The sequence below is a fragment of the Papaver somniferum genome, chromosome 9 (assembly GCF_003573695.1).
Source record: "Papaver somniferum cultivar HN1 chromosome 9, ASM357369v1, whole genome shotgun sequence".
In the NCBI taxonomy this organism is placed as follows: domain Eukaryota; kingdom Viridiplantae; phylum Streptophyta; class Magnoliopsida; order Ranunculales; family Papaveraceae; genus Papaver; species Papaver somniferum.
The window spans coordinates 62318078-62336342 of record NC_039366.1 but is presented as its reverse complement, the minus strand read 5'-3'; the positions used below and the strand labels follow the sequence as shown (position 1 = coordinate 62336342).

Below are 18265 nucleotides of genomic sequence, written 5' to 3'. Positions count from 1 at the left end.
CATTTTGGTTCCAATTCTCAACATTAGAGGATCCTCTATAGTCCCAACGTTTATTTCTTTTGTTGGTTCTGCGGCAGTGTAACTGGGTTTAGGTTCTCCCATTGGTGTTGGTTCTTTTATTATTTTTATGGGTCCTTCTCCTTCTTCCAAAATTTCGCTGGGTATTCCTTTGCCTTTTTTTGCCCTTATCATATATACTCTAAATTCTTCTTCCTTCTTTGCTTCCTTTGCCAATTTTCTGCGAAATTGTTTCTTTTTTTCTTGGCCTTCATAATGTTTTACTTCAATTTGATGACATAATTTCGCATTGTCAACATCTCCTCTGATTTCACCTATTCCATTTGGAGTGGGGAATTTAATACATTGATGCAACGTTGATTCCAAAACTTTTATCGCATGTATCCATGATCTTCCTAATAACATATTATATGGCGATTCCATATCCACCACACACAATGTTACATGTGTTTCAATTTCTCCAAGTGGAATTCGTACCACTATCTCTCCTTTAGGTTTTGTTGTGGATTTTCCAAAGCCGTGAACAAAATATGTTGAAATGGACATTTCTTCATCTTTAAATCCCATTCCTCGGAATGCGTGATAAAATATTATAAAAACTGAACTTCCTGTATCGATTAAAGTTCTGTTCAACATCCATTCTCCTGTGGATTTTATTGTTGTCTCTTTCTCTTTTCGTGTAATAGGCACCGTGATGACCAACGAAGATGTGTGGTTCAAATTTTCTTTTGGTATTTCTTCCGCCATGAATGCAATTTTTTGCTTTTCCCAATCTTTCAAGGGTGATGTTTTTTCTACCGCCATAACTTTCCTTCCTTCAAAATTTCGTTTATGTATTCTTCCTTTGATGTTTTCATGGAATCCATTAATCATCGTTTTTGTTATCATATTACACTTCAATCTTTTGACATTTTCACTAATTCTATTCATCTTTTTTCTAACTGATTCACTGATTTGTTTAATCACTTTCTTGACTTGAATATTCTCAATCAACAATCTTCAACTTTCGATCTTCAATTCCACGTTTCTAGCGCCATTATGTAGTTGCAGGAAATCCTACACTACACTCTTCATGTGATTTCATTATTAATCAACTCATTTTAGATTTGTATTCTTAATTTTATTGATTAATCTTTGGATGTTCTTACAAGAAAATATAAAGAATTCAAGAATGATCTCTGCTCTAAACTTTCTCTCTCCTATTTATTTGTTTCTTATTCAAAAAAGATCTCCCTCTTCTTTACAACTCGAATGACTATTTATAAGGAAATACATAGTGGATGACAGCTAATCTGTACTTTAATTTCGGATATGGCCTGCGACATTCTCGCAACCTTACAACTATTAGTTTCGCAAACTCTCTAATTTTCGCAGGACTATCATATCTTTCTCGTGATCTTAGCTGTCGTCATTTATTTTATCATTTCTGGAATTGTTCTGCGACGCTTAAGTGTTGTGTCATTGATAATTTCGCTGAAACATTATCATTGCGAGATTCTGATCCTACAAAAGGAATAAAAGGATTAAGGAAAAAGGTAGAAGAGAGTATATAGGAAAGCGCGACCCGTTTTTCGAGATTTATTCTCATTAATGCGAAAAATTGAACGGATAGAAACATACGGTTAAAAGGACGTGTCGGAAGATGAGTGGTTAAAAGGACACGCGTACATAAAGAAAGCTTGAATTCAGGGAAATTGTCGGTAAAATAAAACATAAAAGGATTAACATGTGCGACGACATAAGAGGGAAGTTTCTCATATCGCTCACTCTGAAGAATAAGTGAAACGAGAAGAGGCAAAATGTAAGAGTAAAATATCGCACACGTTAGTAATCAAGCGAAGTAAAGAATACAATCTAAGCGAAGCGCATCGCACACATCAAAGTTGAGATGACACACCAGATGATGTCAGCAAAGTCACGAGTAAAGTGTGAAGAACTGTGCGAAGAGGTACGCTATGCGAAGATGAGCGATTGTAATGAGCGAATATGTCGCATAGTGATCCCGAAAATAGTGGGTTCTTAACTGTCATCCACTATGTAAAATCTTATATAAAAGAAAGAGGTCATTACTTGTAGGGGGTTCTAGAGTGAGTCTTGGTCAAAAAATAGAGAGAGAGAAAGTAAATCTAGGGCAAATAGATCATTGTAATAGTTGGATCAATCTTTGTAACTCTATCTACATTTCATATAATAATAAGATGATTACCTAAATTCTCATTTAGTGATAGTGGAATGTAGTTGTCAGATTTATGACAACTACAAAACTGATGCTGATACAGATGGCTGTTTCCGGAGGGAATTCATCCCAAACTTGATGAGAAGAAGTAAAATTATTGATGTAAGAATACGTAGAGAATAGCTGGTATTGAGATCAACTATTGAGAGGGTGGTTGCAGAATCCAGCCAAAGGGTAGTATTAAAGAAGGTTAAGAAAGAGGTTTTGTTGGCCATCCCTGCCAAATTTCTTGAGGCTAATGAGAGTTTTAGTGCAGAGTAGTAGCATAACCGGGTCACATATTTATACACATATCTGCGGCCAGGCAGTAACGTTTATGATCATCCACAATGGAGCATATTATTTTGCTTACGATGGACGCCGCCAAAGTTAAAATATCTTGGTTTAATGGTAGGTTTAAGATGTGATTTGGGTTATTTGGATTTTCTCCAACTTGACATTTTGATATACATAAATGTGACCACAAATGTTTTCCATGATGAAGTTGGAACTTCACGTTTTATCTAAGGTCGAGAATAGAACATGAAGAAGTACCCACTACCCAGTGTTCTATATGGGTTTTACGTCTCATTACTCAAGGCTAGCGGAAGAACATGACAACATTATTCTGAGTCTTAGGCGTCTGATTTTTGTTAGTTTCCATAAGAGATTGGTGACCATGGATTGGCTTTATAGAAAAAAGGAAACTCGTTGTCAATGGCTGCTTGCCATGCTGTAATTTGGTAATGGCAACAGGAATTGGGAGGGGGAAGGGCAGCTATATCCTTATTTGGCAGAGAAAGTAATAGAGCCTTTAATCACTGTGTAAATACACGCTATACCATAACTTATGGATGCTCAACTAACAAGCCTACACATGCAGAGCTACATGTTTACGGTTGTTCGACGAACTGTGGCTTTGAATAGTATAAAGGGATAGTGTATATACAAAAATTGGTCATAATCGCTGATTCCCGTTTGAAAAATCTTGACCACCAGCTTTTTTCTTTTTTTTGATCGGTAAAGAATTTGATGCTTTCTTTTTTGACCACCAGCTTTCTATAAGTACTATTTTTACTGTTATTGAGAAAAATAAATTAAGTTGTGTGATTCAACAAGTCTAAGTGATTTTTGAACTCAAATATGATCGTAGAACTTCTAATTAATCTACATGCAGGTATTCTCATTGACTGTATGGTAAAATAAAAGCTTTTAGTAGTTTTTTTTACAAACTGCTTGTCCACAAGAACTAGTGGTAGCCCTGATTGTTTTTCGGAAAATGGGTCATTTGTCCAAATATTTTTAAATCACAGTTCAAATGGACGAGTAAAAAATAGTTTGGGTGAAATGGCCAAAAAAAATAGTAAGGATGAAACTGGTTTCATCCTAACTTAAATTTAAAAAATAGCAAGGATGAAACTAGATACATCCTGTGTAAATTAAAAATAAGAAAAAATATTTGAAAACGGACACGATGAAACTGATTACATCCCGCCTGTTTTTACATTTTTTTCCATTTAAACAGTATCAAAATCTAACTGTCCATTTCACCCAGAAATTGTTGATTTTGGTCTTTTTAACCAATTTTGTAATTGTTTTTCCGTATCATAAAATAGATCGCTGAACTATTTTAAGCATTGAAGACGGATTGTGTAGTACACTGAACTAGTGGTAGACCTGATTGTGTGATCTCTATTTCGTGATAATAAGATAAGATTCCCGATGTGTTACGACCGGTTTGAAATCTAATATGAGGCTCTACGTTAATGATTGGATTAGAGCACTAAGATTTGACTCAACATGCGACATGCCGTCATCAAAATTGTGATTGAGAATGATTTCCGTTGAGATAAAGCATGATAACTCATAATTATATGAATGATACATCAACTATACTTTTCTGTCGCACAAAAAGAAATCTCAAAGTGTACTATATATGTGGTGATGGCGGAAATGATTGCCCTACCGCGCCTCTCTCTGGACTGAAAATCCCGCCTCTCACATACATGGCCCCAATTTCCCCCACTTATAATCTCATTGCAGAGAAAAAGACAGACAGTAATTTGTTACAAGTCATTTTTTTTTAAAGAGAACTTAGGCAAAGTCTAAGGATTTGGATTGCTAATAATGTAAGTGTGGTTATTGTTTAGACAAATATTAGGCCCACTGCTAAGGTTCTTATAAGTTATAGCCAAATTCAAAGCCCGAAGATTTTGGGTTCTGTGTAACAGGTTAAGACCCAGTAAAACAAAAGTTACAGATTTGATATGTAATATGGATTCTTCATTCGATGTATGTTTTTCCTTGTCGTAGTTTCTAATGAATCTTCCTTTGATTGCTTGGATATAGAGAGTGTTGAAGTGCTCCAGGATTTCACTTGTTTCAGCATGTATTTCTATGTTCATGTGCTGCTTTTCCTCTGCCCATTGAAAGGCTAAGTCTGCTCCTCCTGTGGCTCCTTCTGCTCCCCACTGGCCTGTGTGTCCTCTCCTATCAACATAGTTACCTGCAAAATCAGTAATAGTTAGGGCAGAGAAAAACTGATAAGTGTTGGGATCCTGAATAGTACAAATTTTGATTAAGAAACCAAAGCTCTGCTTGTGTTTCCAGGAGTAGTTATATGGGATTCATTTTCAATGATATGCCCTGAGTATTCAAGGCATGGCAATGTAACTTGTGAATTCTGTTATAATCACAGAGATGTTGTTGAATGCTGAGAGTAGTATTCTTAGCATTTGGAGAGATGTTTTGGAAAACTAGATCACAACTAGCCTTCCAAATGAACCAACAAGTGGTTGCATAGATGCAGACATTATGACTGATGTTTGCATTGTGAAACCATTCATTAAACCAGTCCATGAAAACAATATGGTGATCAAATAAGCCATGATTTCCACCTAACATTTGCTGCCAGACTTCAGTGGCTGCAGGGCAGTTGAGGAACATGTGTGTCATAGTTCCTTCCCACAGTTGCATAATTTGCATATGGGATCAATATAGTGGAGAATGCTTGCAGTTTTGGCATTTGTTAGCAGAATTTCATGAGCACATTTTCAGAGAAAATTTTTGACAGCTGGTGCCACTTCCAAATTCCATATAGCTCTCCAGTCTCTTGTTGTTTGATCATTTCTATAGAGATTCTTTATTTTGGCTCTGTATAGAGCTTTAACAGAAAATTTTCATGTGTTGTTGAGATTCCAGTGAATACTGTCTTCTTCTCTGGGGTGAATATCAAGATTAATGATGACTTGAGCAGTATCAGAACTAAAGATTTGTTGTATGAGTTGAATATTCCATTCCATTTGATATGTCATTAGGTGAGCTAGCAGTTGGATATCATTGGGGCAGTTTGCATGTTTGATGAGTTTTTCAGTTGAAGTAGGTATCCAGAAGTCCTCCCAAATTTTTATTGTGTTGCCATTTCCTATTCTCCATTCACAGTGTTGCTGAATGTTCTGAATACCTTCTAAAACCCTTTTCCATATCCAGGAGTCTCCATCTTTAGCTTTGGTGTTCATCCTGAGAACATTTCTTCCCAATAAATATTTGGCATCCATCAGTTGGTACCAGAGAGTATCCTTGTCCTGCTCCAATCTCCATCCTATTTTTGTTATCATGGCACTGTTGAAAAGCTCCATATTCATAAAACCTAATCCACCAAGCTCCTTAGGTTTGCAAATGGTTGTCCAGGCTTTTGGGTAGTAGCCTGTGGGGTTTTCCAGGTTTTTTCCCCAGAAGAAATCTCTTTGTAGTTTGTTCATATCTTGACAGGTTTGCTTTGGGATTCTGAAACAATTCATTTGATAGATGCTCGCTGTAGAGGTGACATATTTTATTATAACTTCTCTTCCAGCTAGACAGGTTTCTCTTCATCTTACCCACTCCTGGTTTGAAAGATTGGATCTTGCTTCTATGGGTAAATAAAGGAGAGCCTAGATACTTGTCATTGTAGGAAGAATTTGAACTCCAAGCAGCTTGCAGATAATAGGCGTAAGAGTTGGATCAGTATCCTTGCTGAAGAAGACTCCTGATTTGCTGAAGTTGATGAGTTGGCCAGAAGTATCTCCAAAAATATTGAGGATATCCTTGAGATTCTGTGCTTCAATAGTGTTTTCCTTACAAAAAACCATACAATCATCAGCAAAGAGGAGATGATTTATGGATGGGGCATTTCTATAAATTTTTACTCCAGAGATGAGACCCAAATCTTCAGCATGAGATAAGATTTTGGATAGTGCCTCCAAGCAGAAAAGAAACAGGTAAGGAGACAGGGGGTCTCCTTTCCTGAGTCCTCTAGTAGGATTAAAGAATTTGTCAGGGGAGCCATTTAGAAGGACAACAGTAGAAGTAGTGGATATGCATTGCATAATCTTGTTGCACCATTCAGAGTTGAAGCCAATTTTAACCATAATTGTATGAAGAAACTTCCAGTCCACTTTGTCAAAGGCTTTAGCCATATCAATCTTGATCCCCATACTTCTTTTGTTGCCTTTAAGACCTCTTCTAGTTCTCATGTGATGAATAATTTCATGGGCAGTGGATATATTATCAGCTATTTGTCTTCCAGGTATGAAGGAAGATTGGTAGGGAGATATGATTTTGTTGAGATATGGTTTCATTCTTTGGGCTAGCCGTTTGGATATGATTTTGTAAGTGGTGTTGCAGAGGCTAATGGGTCTGAAATGGCTGGGACTAGTAGGGTTATCAATTTTGGGTATCAAGGATATGAAGGTTGAGTTCATTTCTTCGAGAAGGTATCCTGACTTGAAGAAATGTTGGACCATTTTAACTAGGTCCTCTCCTATAATGTCCCAATTAGCTTGGAAGAAGTTAGGTGGGAAGCCATCTGGTCCTGGAGCTTTATCTTTGGCAATGCTGAAGAGAATAGCTTTGACCTCACTATCTTCAGGAATTCTATTGAGATTTTTGTTATCTTCAGTGGTTATGACTGTAGGAATGAGGTTAAAGATTTCAGTATTCATAGAAGGGGATGCTGAAGTAGCCATTTTTGAGAGGTGGTTGGTGAAGCATTGCTTTATGTCTTGGTAGTTTTCAATCCAGTTTCCAGAACTATCTTGGATGGTATCTATCTTGTTCCTTCTTAATCTGCTTTTTGTAGTTCTGTGGAAATAACTTGTATTCTTATCTCCCAATTTGATATATTGATCTTTGCTTTTGATTTTCCAAAATTTTTCTTCAATGTCTTGCAATTATCTGAGAACTTTCATTGCAGTTTGTAAGGCTTTACATCTGTCCTGATTGAAGTAGTTTTCTTGTAGCCAATGCAGATGTTGCTTACATTCTTCAATGTTTGTCTTTATGTTGCCATAGACTTCTTTGTTCCAGATTTTGAGTTTCAGCTTGACCTCTTTGAGTTTTCTAGCAATTAGAAAAGCGCTAGAGCCAGACAAGTTCCTCTGCCAACATTCAAAGATGATATCCTTACAATCCTTATAGTCTAGCCAAGGACCAAAGAACTTGAAAGGGATTTTACCAGTACTCCAGTGAGGATTAGTGTTAAGCAAAATTGGATGGTGATCAGAGCCAATGTCTAAAAGATTAGTGATAGTAGAGTTTGAATATAAGAGGAGCCAGGACTCAGTGGCTAATACTCTATCCAATCTCTTCTCAGTGAGAGCAGGCCCACTTCTCTTATTTGTCCAAGTTAAAGGGCAACCAGTGCTGTCTAAATCATTTAGATCCAGATCAATAATCTTGTTACTAAAAATATTAGCTTCAACATTTTCCAGTGGTTGGGTACTGTATTTTTCAAAGTCATGTAAGATAAAGTTGAAATCACCAATAACCAACCATGGAGGGAGTTCTTGGAAGCAGTATACTCCAAAACTTTCCAAGAATTTAGTTTACACTGAATATTATTAGAATTACCATAGTAACCAGTGAAGAGCCAGGGAGGGCCACTAGTAGGCTGTATTTTAGCATTCATATGGTTAATTGAACAGTCTAGAATTTCAACATCAACATTGTTCTTCCATATCATTACTAATCCACCAGCTGTACCACTAGCCCCTCCAGGATTAACATGCCAATTTTTTTGGATATTAAGATGTTTCGTAGAATTTAAAAGTTTACCATGTTTCTGTTTGGTTTCAGATATGAAGCAGATATCAGGATTAAATTTGGTCAGCATATCATTAAGATATTTCTTAGTATATTTTTGCCCTAGACCTTGGCAGTTCCAGGCTATTGAAGTAAATAATTGCCAAAAATAGGATACAAGGGGGTATTTAGAGGTTGGTTTCCTAGCTATAGGATCATAGTAGCTTATGATGTAACAGTATGAGGAAAGAAAATGTTGGTTGCGGTTTAATCCAAGATAGAAGATAGAGAAGGAAATTACCTCAGGGGTTGGTGTTGATGAGCCAGAAGCACCATTAGTCATAAGGGGAATGCTTGAGTCCAAAGGTTCAGCATAGTTTTCTGGGTAGTCCTTGAATCTGTTGTTGTTGTCAGTTTCATTGATTTCCATAGGCTCTGCACCCTGAGTTGATTGTTTCCTTTTTGGCATGACTTTCTGCTTGTCTAAATCCTTAATACTGTCATTATCAGAGGGTGAATCTTCTTCAGTGAAGAAGTGAATTGTCTTTCTAGCTTTCCAAGCCTTCTTTTTGAACTGGACAGTTTCAGCACCATTCTTTCCTTGATTTGAGCTAGAGTTATGATGGTTTGGGAAGGAATGGTCGGAAAGATACCAGTGGTGTCCAGAGTTTGGTTGGCATTAGTGTTTGAAGGATTTTTAGCTCTAGCTGCTTCCTTGATCTTTGTTTTAGCTTGGTGATTCCTGTAGTTGGTGGAGATTTTCTTTGAGAGCTCAAGTTTTCTGTGCCTTATTTGGATGGCAATGACATCCGGATGTGGGGAGTTGGGATCAGCTCCAGCAGAGGCTCCAAAAGTGAGGTCTTTTGAAGATGAGGGAGCAAATTTAGCAATTGTTTTTCCAATTATTTCTGTTTTGCATTCCTCATCTTAATTTCAAAGACTTGAGCAGCATCAGCATCAGAGTATCCTCTATGAATGGTATTTCTTCCTTCTTGAACTGATTTTTGGTAGGCAGATTGGGGTGGTGAGAGAGGTTGAGGTGTTTGCAGGCTTTTGTGATTTGAGTAGTGGGATTTTGAATGTGTGGGTGGGATGGGGCAGGGTGGGGATGGATGATCTAATATTCTACAAACTTTGCATAATTTGATTCCATTGAGAGCATAAGAAAACTCCAGCCAATGAGAGATAGTTGGGGTTTCAAAAGCTTCAATACCAAACTTCAAAGGTTTGGTAACATCAATGGTAAGTTTAACTTCTAAATTTTTTTCAAATATGTCTCTTCCATAAGGTTTCTTGGCAGTTTGAAAAATATTTTGGATATCTGGTATGATGTGTGATGGGATTCTTTTGATGAGCAGCCAAACCATTACCTTAGTAAATTGTTCTTCATGAATTAAGTCTGGGCCTCCAAGAGGGACACCAACAAGAACCATAATCTTGTCAAAAACTCCTCTGGTGCCTCCATTCCTCAGTGTTGAGTAATCATCTTCATGAGTGAGTCTGAGGATGAAAAAATTCCTTCTTCTATTCCAAATATCTAGTTCAACTCTACCATTAAATTCCCAGTTGTTGTTGATGAATGTACTGATTCTGTATGTTTCATAACAGATATTGCTGCAGAGTTTTCCAATAAAACACCATTTCCAATCTAAAGGTTGCTTGGATCCAATGTTGTCAGGGTTTAAGAAAACCTTAGGATAAAGATCTACTTCAGGCATATTGAGGGTTTTGTTCATCTGATCAACAAGATTTTAAATGGTTGGGTTGGAGGGATTTGATGAGGAAGCCATTTATGGGCAGCAAACGAATAAGAACCAGTAGGTATATTTACCAAAGTGTATTCTAACAAGGCAAGGCCATCTGTGGTAGTGTGGGGCATCCACCCAAGCTTTAATTTGAAAATGATTCTTTCAAATGTCAGTAATGTTGGTCTTTGGAACATAGATGTGGGTTTTACTCAAGTTAGTCCAAACTGGTTTTGATAATTACTGATTTTTTGGTGTGGACATCATTTTGTAGTTCAGTTGGTGATAGTTGTTGCTGGATCTCGTGAGTAATGGGTTTTGGCTCATGTACCTGCATACAAGGATAATAAATTTTTTATTTAAAGTGTTTAGAGTCTTACCTTGTACTTCCCATTGGGGGTATTAGATGGTAATTGTGTAGTCTTCATAATGACTGAGAACGACTTGTCTATCTAAATTTTGAAATGTTGACGCAAGTTGGATTTGTTCTTTGTCTTTGATGAAGAGGTTGTCTTTGAATTGGTCTTTGGTATTGCAGTTGAAGTGGTCCTTGTACTTGCGGCTGGAAGGATTTGAGTGGTTAAAAGTGTCTGAGTCATTTCGAAAATCTTGTATCTGAGTGGTTAAAAGTGTCTGAGTCATTTCGAAAGTTTGAGGTAGTTTTTGTATCTGGACTTGTCGGGTGGGAATGTTGCAGATCCATTTACTCAAAATCTGACCCTTTGACATGGAAAGAGAATTCTTTTCAGGTGTCTGCTGCCGCTTTGCATGAGCCAATGGTGGTTCTTTGCTTGTAGTAGACCAAGTAATGATGCCAGTAGGCTTGATCATGCGCCTCAAGTTGCAAGACCGGAAGTTAATGCTGCAAGTCTGGTAACTCCCGAGGATTTTTGACGGTTGTGATTGAGAAGATGTTTCTCTTCTTAAGTTGATTAAAACCGCTGAGATGATAATTTCAATCAGTTTCTTGATCAGTTTTCGCTGAGAGAAAAAAAGTGTTCCTGTGTAATACTTTTATTGAACAACATTTCTAGAGTAATCTCCGCGTTGAAATCTCCAGGAAAAGGGAAGATGGATCTAGATATGCGACCCTAGGGATATGAGCATAAGAAGCAGAGAGTTGCCCAAGTCGAGCCTCAGATAGAGCAGACTGTTGAAATCCCTCAGATAAAGCAGGTAAAATTCTTTGTAAATCAAGTAGTTCTTGGGTGAGGTTTTAACTTCCATGAATTTAATCAATTTGAGTGCTATTTGCGGCCTGATAATTGAAATTTGTAGGTTGAAACTGCAAGGATAAGTGAAGGTTTTTCTGGTTATAACATGCATTAATTGCATAATACTTCTGATGCAATGTATGGGAGAGCAGGTTCTGGTGGTAGGGTGTCTGGTTTTAGAGGTGGGAGAGCAGACAATGGGGAAAGGGCTATGTATGCAACTGCCAGGCGAGGGAGACCACCGCAACAGGTCGAGCAAGGCCGAATTCAGAATGGAGAACTTGTGGGTGTAAAAGATGGGTGGGTTGTTTTTGCTATGCACCCCACAAAGGGATGCCGGGTGATAAAGGAAGGCATTGTATTGGTAGATGATGAGCGGATTGTCTGTGGGGGGGACTCAACAGGGCTTCTTTTCTGCTCATATACCCGATCCTGCCAAGGATCAGATTCGGATCAAAGCTACAATGCCACCTGAACCAGGTCAGATCACATTTCCCAATTTGTTCATTCTTGCTCCCACTCTCAGGCAGATGGCTCAGGATGTGGCCGAGGTGTCTCAGACTGGTGCTGGAGAAGTCACACATCCGCTTGAAGTTCCTCGATATGAGCATGTAACTCATGGAGTTTATTCTAGGATTGTGGGTCAAATTTACAGATCTGCAAAGGCTAGTGCTATGCGAGGTGAGGAGCCCCAGCTCCCTGTGTTTCCGGCTGATGACACTTTGCCTCCTGAAGCAGATGCAAGGGCTGTAGAGAGGGTGTATAAGGCAGTGATGGCCAGAGTTGTGAGAGATGTTGCACTTGAGTCTGGGGGGCCAAAAGCAGACTAAACAGGCAGGATTTGGCAAACTGCACATGCTGAATTTAGTAGTACCAAACATTCTGAAATCTTTTCTTTTAGTTTGATGCCGAAAAACAATGATGCTATCCTGTTTATGGAAATGTTTTATGTATACTTTGGTAATTTGTAGTACTATGTTCAAGTTTTTATTTCTATTTAAAGAAAAAGTAGTGCAATGTAGTTGATTCCTAGTTTAAAGCATGTTAAGAAAGAAGCAATTTTCCCAATAGAGAAGATCATGAGTGCTAACAAGGTTTAAGAAATAGTCAGGCTTAAGGAACTTGGTAGAACTAGCAGGCAATAGAGAGCATATGCTTTTGGTAAATTGTAGAAAGATCAAATTAGGAGCAGTGAATAGAGAAACAAACAGATAGAGAGTCAAGTACTCACCTCCAGGTAGTTTAGCCAAAATAGCCAAGATAGAACACTGATACATACCAGGGGAAGGAGGTGTAGAAATCCAGCCGATTCCCCAGTGAGCTTTGCAACTAGAGAACCTCAGACTAACTGGTTGAGATTTTTGTCTCAAAAACCCTCCTTCCTTTTCTAGGATAAAAATTTGGCGTTGAGAGCTTGAACATGATAATTTAAATCTAGGCAATGGGAGTTTAGTGGCAAGTTGTTTTTGATAAGAATTTTCCAGTAAGATTGAAAGATGCTGAGATAGGCTAGATTGGGTATGAGTTTTTGTAAAAAAAACCAGAAAAGTTGAGATTTTGTTACATATTAAAATGAGAATCAAAGCTTTTGTGCCATAATAATCATGAGATATGCCATAATGGCCTTTGATGGTTTGGGCATTCATTCTTGTGTGATTCTTTTGATTGTAAGTTATGAATTCAGTAATTTGTGTGTTGCAAGTGATTTTTGAGCTTTTTGTGATTTGAGTGGAATTTGTGATTTGTGTTGTGTAATTGATGCAATTGCAGTTGCAAATGTGAGACTTGTGAGTAGTGTTCATGGTTTGGCCTTGAGATTAGATGAGAAGTATCATTTGCAGAGAAAGATTGGAGGTTTTCGGCAAAAAAATTTGGGATCAGCGACTAGAGAGAGCCGTTAAAGAGACGTTGGAAGAATGGGACAGGAAAAAAACGGTAGGAAGTAGCCGTTATCGAGAGGGGAGAAAGTTCAGGTGAAGGGAAGAGAGAGGAGAGAGAGGAGAGAGGAGAGAGAGGAGAGAGGGGAGAGCCATTTTTGGAATTTGTTACAAGTCATACTCATAGTACGGGTACATATGCAACAACAACATAGTACTCGATTTTTAGTTCGTTTTCTTATGATCATATAATTGGAGGAGAGAATAAAAAAGTTTGTTCACGTTTCTCTAATTGCACTTCATCGACCCCAACTGAAAGTCTCAAACAATGAGAGGTTCCTCATTGGACACCATTGTACTAGGTTTACAACACTTTCTAATAATTTAGCTACTTACGTCAAGTGTCAACTTCAAATTATCTACGCCTTCAGGCTTCAACCTTTTGGATTGGCCACCGCTACACGAATGGTCAAGAATTATGATGCCTTCTTTTTTTTCCAGTTAAGCTAGCTATGATAAAAATAAAATAAAAATGGCACACCAAGTAGCTCTATTACTTACTGTTCAAATTAATTTGCAAACCACAAATATACCAATGGGGAATGACAGCATTGAATTGATAGGGGGGCACTAATGTAAATCTGTATTTAATTGAAAACTGAATGAAATAATCACAAGCTATTTCTCATGAGGTAAAAAGGTTGAGAATCTTGAGATTTTATTAGAAAACGAGAAAAAAAAAACGAAGTATAAGAGGGTGAGCACAACAATACAAGTGCAACAAAAAGAAAAAGAAATGGCTATAACAAACCTGACAAAGCAACAACAGCCACATGCAAGCAAAAACGTTTTCTACTCTTAACTTAGTTCTAAGATACACATGCCAGTGCCCAGTATAATTTGATTACTCTTCCTGGTAAATATGAAAAGGCAGCCTTGGTTTGGCATGAGCACATAATGGCTTAGCCAAAAATAGATCATTAGCCGATTCAGAAAGATCTATCATTGACCCGCCTGGTGGAGCACTCCAGTCAAACCCTTGAAATAGCCTAGCTAATAACATGATAGTAATTGCCGTCCCAAGTGCACCACCAACACATCCTCTACATCCAGTAGTAAACGATATGAATCGTAGTTCCCGCTCGGTGAGATTCACATTAGCTAAATGACGCTCGGGGTTAAAGTTTAATGGTTCATGCCAAATTTTAGGATTCCGGCCTAATCCTGCTCGACTTAATAGTACATGACTTCCTTTCGGGATAAAATAGCTTGATACTACCGTATCTGAATTCGATACATGCGGAACGTTAAAGGGAGTCACTGGATGGAGCCTAAGTGCTTCCCTAGCACAAGCTTTTATATAGTTCAAAACTAGTCATAAAACCCAAAGTGACCAAATTTTTGTTTTTTACCTGTCGTTTGATGTTTTCCTGGCTTTTCCTTCATGTCCAACTATGCCATGACATGAATTAATAATTGCGACGGTGGATAATCCAGCCAATGCAGTTGAATGGGCCATGGCAGAGATGATAAATCAGCCGGATATCCTCATAAAAGCTACATAAGAAATCGATATGGTGGTAGGAAAGAGCCGTTGGGTACAAGAATCTGATTTTCCAAAACTAAAAAATTATCTGAGAATATACGCACTTCGCTCAACAAAACTAGTCATAAAAACCCAAAGTGACCAAACTTGTGGTACAAAAACCCCACTCAAATGTTGGGATTCATTAAAACTTCATGTTAAACTAAATTGATATAAAAACCCCAAATTTTAAAAAATTGATACAAAAATCCCAAATTTCAAAATTAGTTTCATCAAATTTTATGATGAAACCAAAAATGGTTTCGTCAAATTGTATGAGGTTTCATCAAAATTTTGTTTTTTAGGGTTTTTGTGTTACTTTTGTTTTGACGAGTTCTTTGTGGATGGGTAGTGACACCTTTGGAGTTATAACTCGCGGACCGCACCAAAACTAGTCATAAAAAGGAGAAAAATAGTTTTTAGTCGGTAAACTACGCACTGATATTTAGTTTTTAGTCGGTAAATAAATCACACACGCAAAGATATTATTAAAAGGAGAGAAATATGTCTGTAAAACAAATAAACAATCTTACCACTACTTGAGCTTTGATCTCCTCTACTGATAACAACGGCTTCCCTTTTTCGTCCTTGAGCGAAATAAGCACGTCTAGCAAATCTTCAGGCACTTTGTTCTTCGTAGTTCCATTGCTCCGTTGTCGAATCCGTTCTTCAATAATTGGATCATGATATTTATTCACAACCCCCATGGCTCTCTTGATAATCTTTTCATGGCCATCTAAATCTAACCATCTCAAGCAAGGCAAATAATCTTGTATGCCAAAAGCATAAACATATATTAGGACTTCAAAAGCTGCATCAACATGCTCTATCTCTTCAATGCCGGGTCTTCCATCTTTCCTTCCCTTGCCAAAATATCTATTATTGAAAATCATTTTTCTAATTATGTTCCCACTGAATTGCCTCGTTAGTAATCTTAAATTGATCACTTCACCTCCAATCAATGAGTTTTTATTACACTGACTGTGTACATAGAACACAAGGTTGTTAGCTTCCTCATTTCTCTTCCCGAGAAGCCATTCCAGTCTAGCATGACTGACCATTTCGGAAGTTACAACTCTTCTCATTTTCTTCCATTGGTCTCCCCATGGTGTAACAATAGTAGTTAAGAACCCACGACTTAAATGCTCAGTAGCCATTGTTCTAGGCCTTGATGCAAATACTGCATCTTGTTTTTGCAAGAATTCTCGAGCAAGTTCTGGAGAAGTCACGGGAATTATATGAACGTTCCCAAGACGAATGCATGCGATTACAGTATTCATTTCTTTCATTAGACCTAGTATCCATTTGTATCTTGGCTTATTTCGAACTAAAGCGGGTATACTACCCAAAATTGGCCAAGGTGATGGTCCTGGAGGTAATGGAAATGATGCTGATAAAGATGGCTGTTTTTTAAGGGTATTCACCCCAAACTTGATGAGAAGAAGTACAACTATTGATGCAAGAATAGTTGGCAAATAGCTGGTATCGAGTTCAACTATTGCTAGGGTGGATGCAGGATCCAGCCAAAGGGTAGTATTAAAGAAAGTTAAGAAAGAGGTTTTGTTGGCCATGCCTGCCTAATTTCTTCAGATAATGAGGGTTTTAGTGCAGAGTAGTAGCACAACCGGATCATACATTTATACACATATCTGTTGGCAGGCAGTGACGTTTACAATGGAGCATATTATTCTGCTCATGATGGAGGTCTAAGATGTGATTTGGGTTTTCTCCAACTTGACGTTTTTGATATAATAAATGTGACACATATGTTTTCCCCGATGAAAATCGAAACTTCATGTTTTAATTATGGACGACAATAGAACATGCAGAAGTACCCACTATCCAGTGTTCTATATGGGTTTTGCGTCTCACTACTCAAGTCTAGCTGAAGAGCATGATTACGTTATTCTCAGTCTTAGGTGTCTGGTTAAGTGCTGGCCTCAAAAAAATTTGGTCAGTTTTTCTCAAGTGATTGGTGACAATGGATTGACTTTAATGGCGGAGCCACATGCACCTTGGGCCCTTGAGAATATAGAAGGACTAGGCACTCTAATATTCAAGAATCATTTTCCACCCCTGCCACCACGGGTGAGTTTGTATTGGGGAAGATTCCTTCTGCAGGATACGAAATCGGTTAGAAGCAAGTGGCTCAAGCAATTTGCAACCTACGAGGATACCAATGGGTAATGGCAACATCGAATTGGGAGGGGGAAGGGCGGCTATTTCCTTATTTGGCAGAGCAAGGCAAAAGAAAACTCTGCCAACCAGAAATTGGTCTATTCCACTTTTGAAAAAAAAAATGATTTCATGCACGCTAAACCATAACTTATGGATGCTTAACTAACAAGCCTACATGCAGAACTAAAAGCTTTTGATCCACATGAACTAGTGGTAGACCTGATTGTGTAATCTCTTTTTCGTGATAATAAGATAAGATTCCGGATGTTATGACGGACTTAAATCTAATATGAGGCTCTACGTTCATGATCGGGTTAGAACATTAAGATTTGACTCAACATGCAACATGCCGTCATTAAAATTGTGATTGAGAATGATTTTTGTTGAGATAAATACTGACTCCTAATTTTTGTTGAGATAAAGAATGACTCCTAATTATATGTATGATGATACATCAATTGGAAAACCTGACATAAGAAGAAGACGGATTGTAGGTACACATTTCATCTTCCGCCACGTGTCCATAAAGACACACGTGGAGAACGTGCGGCTGAGAGTATCAAGATATGATATCACACGTGGACAGCCAAGAGACGCGCGTTGTCAAGATAGCGTCGGCACCCACCAGATCCAACGGTAGAGGATCGAGGAGACAGAAACACTAGAACACTGCGAAGCACTGGAGGATAACTCAAGAGTCACTTTATCCTATCCCCAGAAAGATCTAAGATCTACGGCTGGGGATAGTCTAACTGACGCACACAAGACAGGGGCAGAGGACAGTTGTCTGTCGCGGACAGACATCTCAACTACCCGCATTAAATACCCTCAAATAGCATATGTGTCAGTCATCCTGTGGAGGAACCGCAGATAGCACTGCATATTCAAACGGAACACGCAGAGAGAACCGAGAACACGGAGACCTCTGCGTAAGTGGCACAAGACACAAGAGGATAAGGTTATAACGGGCTTCAGAAGTGGACCCCACGTAACCACCCTATAAATACCCCTCTCTCCCAAGTAAAGAGGGAGATCAGAGAACACTTAGAGGAGAATAGGAGAGAGACAGAGAAAGTGTAAGTGAAACCCCTCCTGATACGTAGGCCTACGTTGATCTCAAAGTCATTCGACTATTTCTGTAACCATCGTACACATAATGAAAAACCCAAACCCGCAAATAGAGATCTGGGTGCTGAATCACATAAGTTAGTCGTTTCATCTATATTCATGCATTTATATTTTGCATCTTCGATTCGATACTTATGGTACATCATGTTCGTACGTTTTATACTCCATCCATTATTTATCTTATTATGCGAGTTAAGAAAAATGATTGTAGTTGATGAGACGAGGAAGAGTTTTAGGACTCTGAG

At 38.1% G+C, this 18265-nt stretch overlaps 1 protein-coding gene across 8 annotated transcripts; it reads right to left on the bottom strand.

The window, feature by feature from the left end:
- Positions 1-4337: 4337 nt before the first annotated feature.
- Positions 4338-16919, bottom strand: LOC113307936 (isoleucine N-monooxygenase 2-like). 8 transcript variants are annotated; one of them, XM_026556410.1, is made up of 3 exons: positions 15248-16917; positions 14542-14581; positions 13616-13635 (listed from the first exon to the last, which is right to left on the bottom strand). In XM_026556410.1, exons 1-3 carry the CDS (start codon positions 16283-16285, stop codon positions 13631-13633), a joined length of 1083 nt encoding a protein of 360 aa, XP_026412195.1. In that variant the 5' UTR covers positions 16286-16917; the 3' UTR covers positions 13616-13630. The 8 variants fall into 8 exon arrangements, 7 of the variants coding, with proteins under 7 accessions (XP_026412192.1, XP_026412196.1, XP_026412195.1 ...); XR_003339376.1 differs by lacking the exon at positions 13616-13635 and adding an exon at positions 13689-14413 and having other exon boundaries at positions 14542-14686; positions 15248-16914; XM_026556407.1 differs by lacking the exons at positions 13616-13635; positions 14542-14581 and adding an exon at positions 4338-4739.
- Positions 16920-18265: the final 1346 nt, after the last annotated feature.

Excerpts from the sequence above, each read along its gene's own strand:
- LOC113307936 (XM_026556405.1), bottom strand. The coding sequence starts at position 16,285 with ATGGCCAACAAAACCTCTTTCTTAACTTTCTTTAATACTACCCTTTGG. Across the intron at positions 15,106-15,247 it reads AGATCAAAGCTCAAGTAGTG|TTTTGGTGCGGTCCGCGAGT; the intron begins GTAAGATTGTTT and ends TTTTATGACTAG.